General features: G+C 34.4%; 1 protein-coding gene across 6 annotated transcripts; it reads right to left on the bottom strand.

The window, feature by feature from the left end:
* Positions 1-1,716: 1,716 nt before the first annotated feature.
* Positions 1,717-12,668, bottom strand: LOC7473592 (folylpolyglutamate synthase). Of its 6 annotated transcripts, none has more exons than XM_024604525.2 (18): positions 12,526-12,623; positions 11,876-11,929; positions 11,227-11,412; positions 10,843-11,054; positions 10,422-10,487; positions 9,915-10,024; positions 9,122-9,182; positions 7,982-8,065; positions 7,244-7,300; positions 6,983-7,043; positions 6,702-6,748; positions 6,466-6,543; positions 5,227-5,385; positions 4,448-4,801; positions 4,187-4,265; positions 3,307-3,462; positions 2,505-2,704; positions 1,717-2,054 (listed from the first exon to the last, which is right to left on the bottom strand). In XM_024604525.2, the coding sequence occupies exons 3-18, from the start codon at positions 11,405-11,407 to the stop codon at positions 1,995-1,997; spliced, it is 1,965 nt and encodes a 654-aa protein (XP_024460293.1). In that variant the 5' UTR covers positions 11,408-11,412; positions 11,876-11,929; positions 12,526-12,623; the 3' UTR covers positions 1,717-1,994. The 6 variants fall into 6 exon arrangements, with proteins under 6 accessions (XP_024460293.1, XP_024460292.1, XP_002308003.3 ...); XM_024604524.2 differs by having other exon boundaries at positions 11,803-11,929; positions 12,526-12,620; XM_002307967.3 differs by lacking the exon at positions 11,876-11,929 and having other exon boundaries at positions 12,526-12,668.
* Between the last annotated feature and the right edge of the window lie 710 nt (positions 12,669-13,378).

Genomic DNA, 13,378 nt, shown 5'->3' with positions numbered 1-13,378 from the left:
TTTGATTTAATAAATAATTCAAAATTTAATTTAAATTTTGATAAAATTAGAAGAGAATCAACCTGAGATATAACCGATCAAGATAATCAGTTTTTTTTTTTATTTGAAAAAAATCAGAACAAAAATAATTTTATTAAGCCAAGCTAACCTACTTAATTATGTTTAGATTAAATCAGGTTTAATAACTTTCATTTTATCCCTCATTATTTTAGTTTTTTATTCATAATATTTTTTTTTTAATTTTTTTAAGTTTAGATAATTCTTATTATGAATAATAAACTACATAATTCAGCCTCATGAAAGACCGTAGGATGAAAATGTTGCCTTACAATCTGAGCAAGAGTCACCAAGCAAGTGCGATGAATGTTTTGTTCAAGAATTATCTATGCTTCCACTGAATAATTCCGGAGAGTAGGGTTGCCTTTCAATCAAATTTCTTCCCACTCGACTCTCCTTAAGTCTTGTTAGGGCCTATGTAAACACCGACTCAGAACTATTACCACGAAGTAGTGGAACACAACATCCATGGTGGATTATTAGCAAAGAACACCCCTTCATCCATGGTGGATTATTAGCAAAGAACACCCCTTATAGAGGGGTGTGACAAAGGCATCATCTTTATCTGAAAACAATGAGCTGAGCCAATGGCATCATGGAGACATGGACCTTTATCTTGAGTTCTATAGAAGGGTTTCCACATGTTCTAGATAATGTGATTGCCCAATACAATCCTTATACTGCTCTAATTATCTTATCAGTGGATGCTTCCAAGTCTAGCTTTGAATCATTAGCTGAATACAATAACTTTCTCATGCCACCTATAGAAAGCAACCAACATTACAAGCATGAAAGCTATGGGGGATATAGATGGTTAGTGGATCTTAAATGCAAGTTGTCTTCTTTCTAACATGGCACAGCTCTGCTGGATAATTCTGCTTTTTAAAGCTTAGCAACTTCCAAAGTTAGCTTGCAGGTCACATGGATGATGATAAGAAAGAGGGTTAAAGTGTCTACTCTAATTGGCCCCAACTTTCATAAAGTTTTCATCTTCATCTAGCTTTGTAGCTCGGATTATCACTATCGTATGGTGACCATCTTCAATGATTTTCCAATTTCTATCATGGGCACTACACCAACCCCATAAATGATGATTCCTCAACCAGTTTAATTCGCCCCTTGTCAATTTGTGATGCTTGGTGAAATATTTATAGAAATTAAAAGCACAAAAACATTTGTATAAACCTGGATCATAGTTTATGAGACCTTTTCTTATCAGTTTGAAATCCAGTTTAAATAGCTCCCTTTCTCCAAACAAGCTTACCGACATAACATTAAACCACAAGAAATAAAAAAAAATTCATCATTTATGTTCCTATCCAATGGCCCAAGGCTGGCATAGGAACAGTCAAACAGAAGCCATAAAGAAGTTAACTGTTATAGAAAAGTCGAGGGTCTCTTTGGAACATATATCACCTCACAACCAAACCACTCGGAGCATCTACATATCAGCGGTTTAGATTTGAGATTTCTACCGGAAAGTCTAAGGTTCAAACATGGGTGGGATGGATTGAGGAGTGGGAATAGGAGAAGGTTAACCCCTTTTTACAACCTAAGACTCATTGTACCTCACTCTGGGCCAAAAAAAAATACCCAACAATAGCTCTTCTGATGATCCCCAGGGCATCAGTAATTACTTCAAAATAAGATATCAAAGCATTGATCTAAAATCTCCAAATTTAAATTTATTGATTCAGATGACAAAACCAGTACATGGAAGAATTTCATATTCCAATACAATAGTTTTGTAAATGATAATAATGATACACAATGTTACTTGCACAAAAAATATAATTATGCTGCCCACTTGCTTATGAATAAGCATTATTGGATTGTATGGTGTACCTTGTTTGCTTTAAAATGTGGACAAGAATCAATGCTGAAGAATGGTTAAGAATCTTTAGGACAATCCCAACTAGAGTGTCTTCTAATAGACGTCATCTCCTTATTAGCTTGAGTACATCTCCAACTAGATGCAATGATCCAGTGACAAGAACCTGTAAATCCACCAACGATGGCTTCCTGGTTAGCACTACTGTTTGACAGTCAACGCACCTCACAAATATTTGTTTCTTTTAGAGATGGGTTGCATGAGAGAAGGCGGGCATGGCTGTCTTCGTTGTTTTTTTTTTAAAAAAAAGAAGCCAGTCATGACACAAGTAAAGACATTTGCATCCACTAATTTTCAGAAGAAAAAAAAACCCTAAAAGAGGGCCAGAAGAAATTCACTCATTTCTAGAGCATTTTCACTAAAGTGTTGGTGAGCGAACAATAGAGGCAATCTCTTCTCAAATTGATGAAAATGAGAATTTTGAGAGGAATCTGTCAACTGGTAAAGGTCTTTGTCCTCACCCTTAACAAACAAAAATTGTATCCGTAACATTATTTCCTCCATGCACATTGTTTGACATAATGAAATGAAACCCCATCTAAGAGAGAAATATTACCTGAAGTCTTAGGGAAGGGTTTTCTCTAACACAATGCCTCAACCATTTTATCGTCAATGGCAATGAAGGAATTACAGCACTGCAAGCCAAATATCCATCTGTAGGACTGCAATTAGAAGCATCTTCATAAAGGAATTGACGACGTGGTAAGGTCTCTGCACCATCCATCTTCGTACTCTTTTCAAGTAAAGAATCTGTATCTGCAGGCAAATGAAAAAGAAAAGGCATAAGGTGCTGCCTATTACAAAATGCAATGGCACCAAAAGAGCTTCCTTTGACAAACAACAATGTGTTATTGTAGCATGATTCAAATGGCCTGAGCAGGAATAACATGCAAAAATATAGTCAGGGAGAGTAAGAAGCACATGGGTTTTCCATTGATATGGAGACTATGGCCACAGTTTCACTTGCAATGATGCTTGATTGGCTAAATCACATAAGTGGGTAAATTCATGTCACGGGTAAAGAGAAAAACCATACATCAAGCCCGAGGGTCACTGCATTGTAACAGTTCATGCTGCTGCTATGTATGTAGCTCCCTCAATTTACTCCTCACATATCCTTTTCTTTCTAGATTTTCCTTCCATATTCATATAATACAGAAATATGGGGAAAGACAGACAATACAGTAGCCAGTTTAGTCTGCACTCTGTGCATAGTTTGGCTTGTTTGCTATTTTATGGTAAACCAAGCTTTCTTTGGTCATCATTGTCAAAAAAAAATAAAAAATAAGAGGGAAATCAGACATACATAAACAAAATATTAAGATGTGTAAGTATTTCAGGGCGGCAAAAAGTAGTACCTATCCCGTGGACAATCTTCTCCCAGAGTCTCTGCAGGCTGAATTGCCATGACAAGTCCTTGCTAGAGATATCTGAAGGGACAACTGAGGTACCAGAAGTAACCTTGTTATATGTTGAGATACTTGGGACAAAAATGGCCTTTGAGAAGAAAGTACCTGAAAAAGACACGAATCATTTTGAACACATCAGTGTTCTGAGTTTTTACTATGATGCAGATAATTTCTGTGCAGAAGTAAGAAGGAAAAGAAAGACGGAGTATTTATTTCTAGGCATAATTTCTCATCGTAGAGAAACTGGTTCCATTAGCAGTATTTGGACAACCTCACTAAATAAGTATATCTTGTGTCCCAATTGGCAGATTCGAGAATTGACATTCAACTGAAATTGGCATCATAAATCAGCTGAAGTTTGTTTGAACTGTAATTTTCCAGCACGAAGCATGTAAATTACCATACTTTTAGTGCTTCCAGTGAAATCCACCTGACCTCTTGTGTATTTTTTTCCTTCATTTTTTTTTAAATCCAAGAGATAATTTTTTTTGGCTACAAGAAAGCATTGGTTTTCATGACTTGCCATGTAATAAGAGTGATGGCTTAACAACCATAACAAAACAATGCAGCCACAGACAGAAAGCAAATAGAAAAATGGAATCAAGTTAAGTAGCATGAAAAGAAAGACATGCATAATTTAGTAAACAAAAGTAAAACCATCAAAGAAGCAACCTGATCATAAAACCAACACAGCTGTTCTTAATGGTTGTCATATGCCAAGACTAGGTTAAACTTAGATGAAAATGGACAGAGCCTCACACTTACACACACTCACACATATATATAGAGAGAGATTGATGAGTTTTTTTTTTATTATTATTATTTTTACCTGAGGAAGCACATGTACTCACAAGCCGTGGAAGCAAGATCTGAGGATCTCTAACATCCATGCAATTAAATAAAAGAATCTACAAGAAGGTATGGATAATGATAAGTGAGAAGGTAATAAATGAAAACAGAATGAACACCAAAAAACTCTTCACTAAGCAAAACAAACAAACAAACAATGATGGGATTAAATAAGCATCCAGAAAACAGCCCAGCGCATTAAGCTCCCAAACTAAATCAAGCTGGTTATTCTGAATATCACCTTCTTCGATATTTTATTGATTTCTTGAATGTTGAATTTCTCGTGCTGCATGTAACCATTTCCCGGCACTTTGTTTATACTTTCAATGTCATGTGAAGAAAATGAAACCAGTGATGATGATAGGTTGTTTTCTTTAACAGCACTAGAAAACCATTCGGCGCAAACCTCCATGCTCTCTGGACTGTGAGCTCCATCCAAGTAGAAAATGAGATCGCCCGAAGCTTCAGCTACTTCTGATGAAATACAGGAGCTTGAAGTTGAAGAAAGATCAGGAACTATTTGAGCCCTCCCAGCAATATGTGCTTTAGAAAGACCTCTAAGAAATGCCTCTGGTAAATTAGCTTCCTTGTTATCCTTTCAACAGTCCACAAAACTGATCAGTGAATAACTTGTGGTAAAACAACCAAATTCTGAATATAGAGGATGACTACCATTTATCATATCCTTAGATACTGGCAACTTACAAAAATGGAATCAAAAGAAGAAACAGAGAGGGTACACCATTCACAGCTTCCAAAAAGATAGATATGAGACAGAAAGATACCAGAATGACCAAATGGCTTAGAGTATGTACCCATAAATATATATTACAGACGCTCACAAGCACGCATGCAAGCACAAATACTGTAAATGGCATGCATCTATGAGTGTATTTGTTATTATCAGAAATTAACTAGGTCCAGTCCATGAAAAAGAACAGAATCTATGAGTTTAAAAGTCCGACACTAGATTGATTTTACGTACTATATATAGTATGAGAAATGGTCTGTAAAACTAACAATTTGGAATAGCTTCTCCCAATTTCCTGTTCTTTGAAGCCAACATTTGCAAAGGGAAACAGCAAGACCAGCATTAGACAACTGATGATTGCCAGACAAACTAAGCTTCAGTCCATTCAACTCATTTGAATCAAGAGGTTCCACTACTTTCAGGGGGACCTGCAATCAGCAAGAAAATATCTATCAACAATGCCACTGGCAGTCTCTGGAGGCATGTGCTCAAGCATGGATACAAGCTTTTGAAGGTTCAATAATTAATATTGAAACATGATAATGGAAGAATGAAGATCACAAATACAAGGATGGGAATCATAAATAAGTATATGTTGGTGATGCAGCCAACAAAAAGATCAACTTTATGTGATTTTATTTGATTTTAGAACTAAAAGCCAACTCTGTAATTCTGAAATTTGAAGGGTTATCTCTGTAACTTTCAGATATGCTGGAAATTTTACAGGTCTAGATTTCTATTTTGGTAGGATTCAAAGCATAAAATAATAGTAATATATTCTTATTTAGCAAGCTAAGTCCTTACTAGGAGTACCAGGAACTCCTTACATATGTAATCTTTCAGTAAGCACAATGGCAATATTTTGAGAGGACCTCCAGTGATATGCTCACTGTGACTGTGTGATGAAATCAACCTTAGGTGAGATTCCTAAGAATCCTAGATAAGATGCTAAGTTCTTATTCAGGGAGTGATTCCTTGAATCTACCAGTGTGAGGCCGCCAGTTTTCACCTTGATTTTCTTTTATTTACATAATTTCAGATATATGTTCAATGTTCAAGCCCTAAACCCACTAAATTTCATAACCTTGACCTAATACCATCCAGAACTTTCCCTAAATGTGTCCTGCAGCAGTTCGGTAAAGAAAATTTGTATCCTGGAATATGGAAAATTTTGATTATTGTTCCAATTTTAACCTATCCTCTGTGCGTTCACAAATTATGCAGATGTACAAAATTTTTGACAATTAGGGTACATTTGGTAACGCGGTGCATGTTGCCAAACACATACTTAGTCTTGGATGAGCATGCATGTATCAAGAGTAGTCAATAATAGTTCTATTGGATCAGACGGGGATACTTTTGCATGAAAATCTAAGTGATGTATAGACAAAACAGAATGAAGGCTACATTTTATTTATGTGAAAAAAATTAAACGTACCAGCAGATAGTTTACAAGAGCAGGGGAAAAAAAAAGAATTTGCTAATAGCAAACTGAGAGCAACAGTTACCGTCAGTTCTTGGGCATTCTCCTGAAGAACATCCATTGCTTCAGAGACTTGTGGCACAGTAAAGGCAGGAATTTGATGCTTCGGGAACAGAAAAGATATGAATTCAATTCAGAAAATACTTGAAAATGAATACTGCCAATTCAAATAATCAAAATAGATAAATTGCTATAAATAGCTGAATAGCAAAGAAAGCAAAAGTTGTGCTAGTTTTAACTGCTTACATGTGAGTTTTATACCTTGAAAATTCCAGCCTTGTGTGAAGCAATCTGTCCAATGGTATTGCCTGCACAATAGCACAGTATGTGGTTTAATAATTCATTGTTTCTTTGTGTACCAAGTATTAAACTGTACAAAACCCTTGGAAAACTAAAGAAACTGCTGAAAGTTACTATCTTAGTGACACCTGATTCCAGAAAACAAAACCAACAATTAAGCATGCTAACACAAATATGTATCAGGAGACTCAAAATAAATGCAAGAAGTTGCTGAGAAAGGTAGATTTCAGAAAATGGTATACCCAATGCTTCTGTGTGATCCATTCCCAGAGAAGTAATGCCACAGACAACGGGCTCTTCAATCTGCAAGGATTTATCAACAAAATTCCATCACCAAGAATTTTTTTATTATCACAAACCTCATTATTCCCTTTTATCTTAGAATCCTCCAATAAACAGCTAAACAGAAAAACAGTATTTTCCTTTGCCATTAGAGTACATATATTTTTAAGGTACTCAATAATAATAATAATAATCAGATAATTCTAGGGAAAGATAAATACCACATTTGTTGAATCATTTCTTCCGCCAAGACCAACTTCAATGATAGAAACATCTACCTGTAGAAAAGGAAAAGCAAAACAGAGTCATTAACTCAGAAGCAATGAAGATAAACTGTTTATGTGGAGGGTGGATATAAGCAAAAATAATTTGATACAAAAGATGTTGGGTCATGAAAGGAACATGTCAGTGTATACATGCAGTCATGTCAGCTGAAAAGCTTTCTCATACAATTCAAGAATAGCAACGTATCAAGGACATACATCTACAAACATCAGCAATGACCAAAGAAGAAAGTTGCCAGCAACTGTAACAGCTTTAAGTTAGGTATGACATTCATTGTTGGAAAATGTACAATAGCTCAATAAAGATGCAATGAATTTAACAGTCAAGATGGATTCTTTTACTGTATTTTCAAACAGCAAAATGAGATTTGTGTACAGTACTAGTGCCCTACCATTAAATTTCAAAGGAAAAATTCCTGTGGCGGAAATCTTTTCCAATGAAATTCAGTATCAGGAGACAGGATTGGTGTCCACATGCAATATCATGAACTAAGGCAAATAATATTTTTGGGATTTTTCATGAATGCAAAGGTCCCAGTCACTGCAGAGATCTTATGCCTTTAGTTGTGCTAACATACATATGCAAATTAAGAGGTTAGAGATAAACCTCTCATTGCAACTGCTAAGCTGGTAATCTAAATAAGCTTCAATATAAATTAAGAAAATGTAGCTGACCTGTTCGCAGACAAATATTTTGAATGCCAACACAGTTAGGAACTGAAATAGCGGGGGCATTGGCAGGTCCTCAGTTTCATGTTCCTGAAAAGCAAAATTTACAGAATCAAGCAACTGCCATGCATAGATTGTGATTATTGAAGCAGATAAAGGCATCAGATTGGATAGTCAGCCTTCAAAGTACTGACAAGCAGTGACTAAAATGAAGGAGTATCACTGATACACCAATTTGGACCCAACTTCTAAAAATCAATGCCAAATTCAGTTTCACGGAATCCTATTAATACGTCTCTTATCTTCCCTTACAAATTACATGTTCGACTGTTTTTACTGACATTTCCATTTAGAAACATGAAGGAGTTAATTAGGCACAAGCAACACAGATACTAAAGTCCTGCCATTGCCTTCTTTACTGCAAGGTAAGGATAAAAGGTGAATGCTTCAAATGCCCAAATTTGAAGGTCTGAAGCAACATAGATACTAAAGTCCTGCTTATGCCTTCTTTACTGTAAGGGAAGGATAAAAGGTGAATGCTTCAGATGCCCAAATTTGAAGGTCTATGGGGCTGTAAAATGAACCAAAAAGCTTGGCAACAGCTGGAGCTGAACCAAAAATCCCATGATTGGCTGAGAATTTCATGAAGATTCAAAGTTTGGTTTGGTGTTAAACTTTATCAAAAAAGGTCAAGATAAAACAATTTTACTTCATACTTAACAAAGAATTACCATAGAGGAGGCGAAATAAATTAACAAAGATTTTTACATATATGTAAATGTTACTGATAAGCATAAGACCACTAAAATAGAAAGTTGGGCACTAATTGAAGATGTATATTGACTTCATTTGTTAAACACATGAATCAGTTTGAACTCATATGGAAAACTGATAACACTATGTAAAGCTGATAGCACAATAATGTTACACAAAAGTGGTCTAAAGACCAACGTTCACTTTAAGGCAATAATGAAGACACAAAAAAAGGTCCAGAAAAAGTAATATTAAAGACCAAAGTGGTTTCAAGGTCTATGACTCATAGGCAAAATGATCTCTTCACAATCCAAAAATTCCACCTTAAAAGAAAACTAACTTGTATGATCTTATTATAGCTCCTGAGAACCATTGAAAGCAAAGGATTAGTACCTTCAACCGATTCCAGCAATTCCAAAAATACGATAGAAATTTATCTTCAGATATGTCCACTCTGCAAAATTAACTAAAAGTTAGACCTGAAACAAGATACCCATAACACCATTCAAATCAACCAAGAAAATGATTGAAATTAAAAATGCATTAAGATACATAAACATAGCTACAATTGTATTTAAATCTGATTCATATCAGTGGATTTAGACTTCATACATCTAAAAAGACTGTTTTCTACCAATGCACCTCCTCTTAGGAAGAGAAATCCTCTACCCAAGCCGATTGACTTAGTAACCACATGCATCAAACTATTTCAAAATGGTAAAATGGTGCTAGTGATCTTAAGTCAAACCAGCTTGTTATTTCCACAAAATCCTAAGTTTACCTCTCGACTGACATACAGACAAGTCAAATAAAGTTTTTAGAATGGGAAGATGACTTGGAATGATATAGCCAAAGATTCATGGAAACAGAGGCTACCAGCCTCTTTTGAAAAAAACTGACAAGGTCGAAGTGCATTGGATGACCTACTGGTTATTGAGTGGTCTCATCATTCTTGCACAAGATGTAAGGATCTTTTTTTTTCCCAATGGCATTAGATTTTCTAGCCCTCTACTATTAGGGGATCTGTTTCTTGTACTACTTTTATTGTTGTCGTGGAACTTATGATCATGGATGGTTTTGTTTCCACAGAAGAGGAGGAGTGAAGGAAAGGGAAAGGAGAGTCCGTCTGATCAAGTAATGCACAACATAATGGATAAACAAAGATGGAACTCAATAAAAAACTAACCCATTTATCCTGAATCTTTCTCTAACATCAATTAGGTGAGGAGAAGTAAACAGCCCTGTTCGAAAACCAGATTCCCTTAACATAGCCTCACAGAATGTGCATGTTGAACCCTGAAGTATGGATCCATCAAAGGAAGATGAAACTGAGTTTATGAAAGTGTGATAAAATATTATCACATGTTTTAATATGATTCTCATGTGTAATATTGAACAAAATCTAGTAGTATATACATAGATAGAAGTTTCCAGAGAAGGATATTAATATCAATGCCATGCAGACACCCTAGAACTGAAGTCATACAACTATACTTCTATCCTCACGCTCATATCAACTCACATTATTGAGTAATTCTGATGCGGCTCTCACCTTTCAGAGAACATAATTGTTTTCAAATAGTAACAACAATTAACATTATGCTTGATATAAGGTTAAATCAAATTTCAAGGAGTGGATTATGGTCTAAACCTGGTTAATTTATTAAGCAAATATATTAAAATGGATCAGTACCTTCCCTTTAGTTCCAGCAACATGGATAATTTTGAGCCCGGCCATATGCTCTTCCAAGTCTAGTATCTGAAGATAAACATTCATTCAATCATTCAACTTCAGGAGATTTCATTCAGGAAAAGAATGGGAAAAAATAGAAAACTGTTATTCCAATCTGATGAGGTGCGGTAAAAACCTCAATAAGCACTTTCTGTTCCTACTACCTAGAAATAGGTTGACCGTAAAATGTATTGATCCCTTGCTTGTCAGAGACAACATCAATAAATAAGATAAACCAATTATCATTATTGATCCAACAGAAAATGGAAATGGGCAGTCATATTAACTTGTACACAGAAGAGAAATATAGCTGGTTCATAGGCCCTTGATCACATAAATACTTGAGCATCTGCAAAAAGTTGGAAGAATAGTAAATTGTTACCTTAAGATATATCCGCATTCTGTCCAATTTTCCATATTTACCACCAATCCCCTTTCGATCTCCGCGTTTTTTCTGTCTAATAAGGGAAGAAAGAGCTTCCATGGCTACTTCATATGAAGTTGAAAGAGGCACATCTTGCACGTAATCGATGATAGCCACATTACTTTCCAGTTTTTCCATGTTTTGAGATGCCATGTTTCGATACCTAAAACCTGAAATGTTAAACCAATAAAAGAAGTTTTAAAACTACTAATCAACCTGTCACACCCCAGATCAAGATTATTAATACCATGTACATTCCTATTTCATATAAAAATTTGTTCAGTTAAAGTGCTCATTGTTTAAATATCAACACATATTAAGCAGCTGCAATTATCATATTACCTTTTTCCTGGGAAAGGATTTTCCTACGTCTGCTCAGACTATACATGTCTACATAAGCTGGTTGGAAGGAAAATTTACATGGTGTTCTGATGGAGAATTGACTTTCTCTTTTATGGAAGCGTGGAACTCCAAATATCCCACCTTTCAGATGAGTACTTGTATGAATTAGTGCTGGAAACATCAACCCTGCAAAAAAATAGAAAGTAAAATAACAGGCCAATTCAACTCAATGAACTAATTTTTCTTTCAAATAAAAAGTCAATTGTTGTCCTCAACAAGCCAGCAATTTTTTCTTCTTATAGTAATAATTGATAACATATATCCATTTCCTAGAACAAATATTTGCCTCTATTGTCAGTTTGTGACCGTGACTTCCCTGAACAAGTATCATATTCATACTTAAGAACAACATACAGGAAATCCTTGGTAATTAAAAAAATAAATAAATGAATTTCCCAAATATCCTTAATGTCAATGTCCATATTCTTCCTCGCATACTGTGAAAAATAATATATCTTTACCTCAGTTACTAATAGATTCATGCAAAAACAAACTTCACAGAAAAGGGTCCAAAACCTAAACTCTTTACAAGGATATCCTAGAGGACAGCTAGATGCAACTTGTTGGCAGAACTCTTTCTATCACCAACCGATTCACATTTTCCAATTCCAGGTCTCCCACCAGTCTATCTACATATCAGCTACTGCAAAGAAAATATTACACGAAAAAACACAGCTTTAAACTCCACTTCTCAATTTCAACATTAAAACCACAAACTCCCAATATCAGATCAAGCAAAAAAAAAAAAACCTCCCTACTAGACAATAAAACAGGACCCTAACATGATGGGAACACCCAACTCTCACTGTCTGCTTGTTTCCATGTGAGAGAAAAACAATTCAAAACAACAAAAACTTAGAAAGGATTATTTCTATGGCAGCATACTCCAAGTTACAAGATGCCCAGAACTTCATTTCTCTCATTAGCAAATTTGGCCTTGCAAAAATATAACAACAAGGAACAAAATAACCCAATAAAAGGAAAGCATCTTTCTTTCACTTAAACAATATTTACTAATAAACATCTCTATAAAGCATGGATACCATCAATCCCACTTCAAGAAAATAACACTTCCAAGTTCCAAAATCCAAAAAAGAAAAGAAAAGTAAAAAAGCAAATCATGTTCTATTCTATATACATGTAAGTTGGCGGGTGGCAATTTTTACATAAAGTTGTTTCCCTGTCAACAGAGTACAAGTTTGTAAATAAAGACAGGGCAACAAAGAGAGACATACTCACCAAGGAAGTAATGAGAGAGGGAACCATTTTTTGGGAGTTGGGCTGGCAGCACTTGCCTCTCAGACCAGTATCTGCGGTTCGTGCCGGTGGCCGAAGATTTCATATCTACTCAAGGCTTTTTATATAAGGCGTGTGTAAAATAGATTAAAAAACGTACACAAAAACAGGGAAAAGTAGAGTAAATCTCAAAAAAGTCCCCACCCGAGAGGAGAGATTGGGATGACTATGTTTTTTTTTTTTTTTATCTCAAATAAGATTTTATTTGTTTTTTATTTTAAAAGTATTTTAAAAAAATTTAAAGTTTTTAATTTTTTTTGTTTTAAATTAATTTTTTTAATATTTTCAAAGCGTTTTAATTTGCTAATATCAAAAATAAATTTTTAAAAATAAAAAAAATTATTTTAATATATTTCCAAACAAAAAACATTTTAAAAAGTAACTGTTGTCATGATACCAAACAAATTCTAAGTTATGTTCAACATAAATGGAGGTTTGATAAAATTTAATATTTTTTATTTAAAATTAGTTTTTTATATATTTTTTAATTATTTTGATGTGATGATGTTAAAAATAAATTTTAAAAAATAAAAAAATATATATTATTTTAATACATTTCTAAGTAAAAAAAACACTTTAAAAAATAACCATTACTATATTCTTAAACACTCACTCTCAAGGTATATAATTGTTATGAACATAATTGTTGGGGAATTACCTGAAAATGAACTTAGATCATTATATGAATAGATGAATGATTGGATTAGTTCTTGCTATTTTTTTATAATTGATTTGATGAATTTAAAGTTAATTAAATCATTAAAAATCTAGAATGTGTGTTTAACATTATAACACA

This window comes from Populus trichocarpa, chromosome 6 (genome assembly GCF_000002775.5).
Source record: "Populus trichocarpa isolate Nisqually-1 chromosome 6, P.trichocarpa_v4.1, whole genome shotgun sequence".
Taxonomy (NCBI): Eukaryota; Viridiplantae; Streptophyta; class Magnoliopsida; order Malpighiales; family Salicaceae; genus Populus; species Populus trichocarpa.
This window is presented reverse-complemented; position numbering and strand designations above follow the sequence as displayed.

Coding starts and splice junctions, on each gene's coding strand:
- LOC7473592 (XM_002307967.3), bottom strand. CDS start 12,628: ATGAAATCTTCGGCCACCGGCACGAACCGCAGATACTGGTCTGAGAGG. Junction 11,413..12,525: donor CCTCTCTCATTACTTCCTTG/GTGAGTATGTCT, acceptor ATTTTTTTGCAG/GGTTGATGTTTCCAGCACTA. Junction 11,055..11,226: donor AATCCTTTCCCAGGAAAAAG/GTAATATGATAA, acceptor TTAACATTTCAG/GTTTTAGGTATCGAAACATG.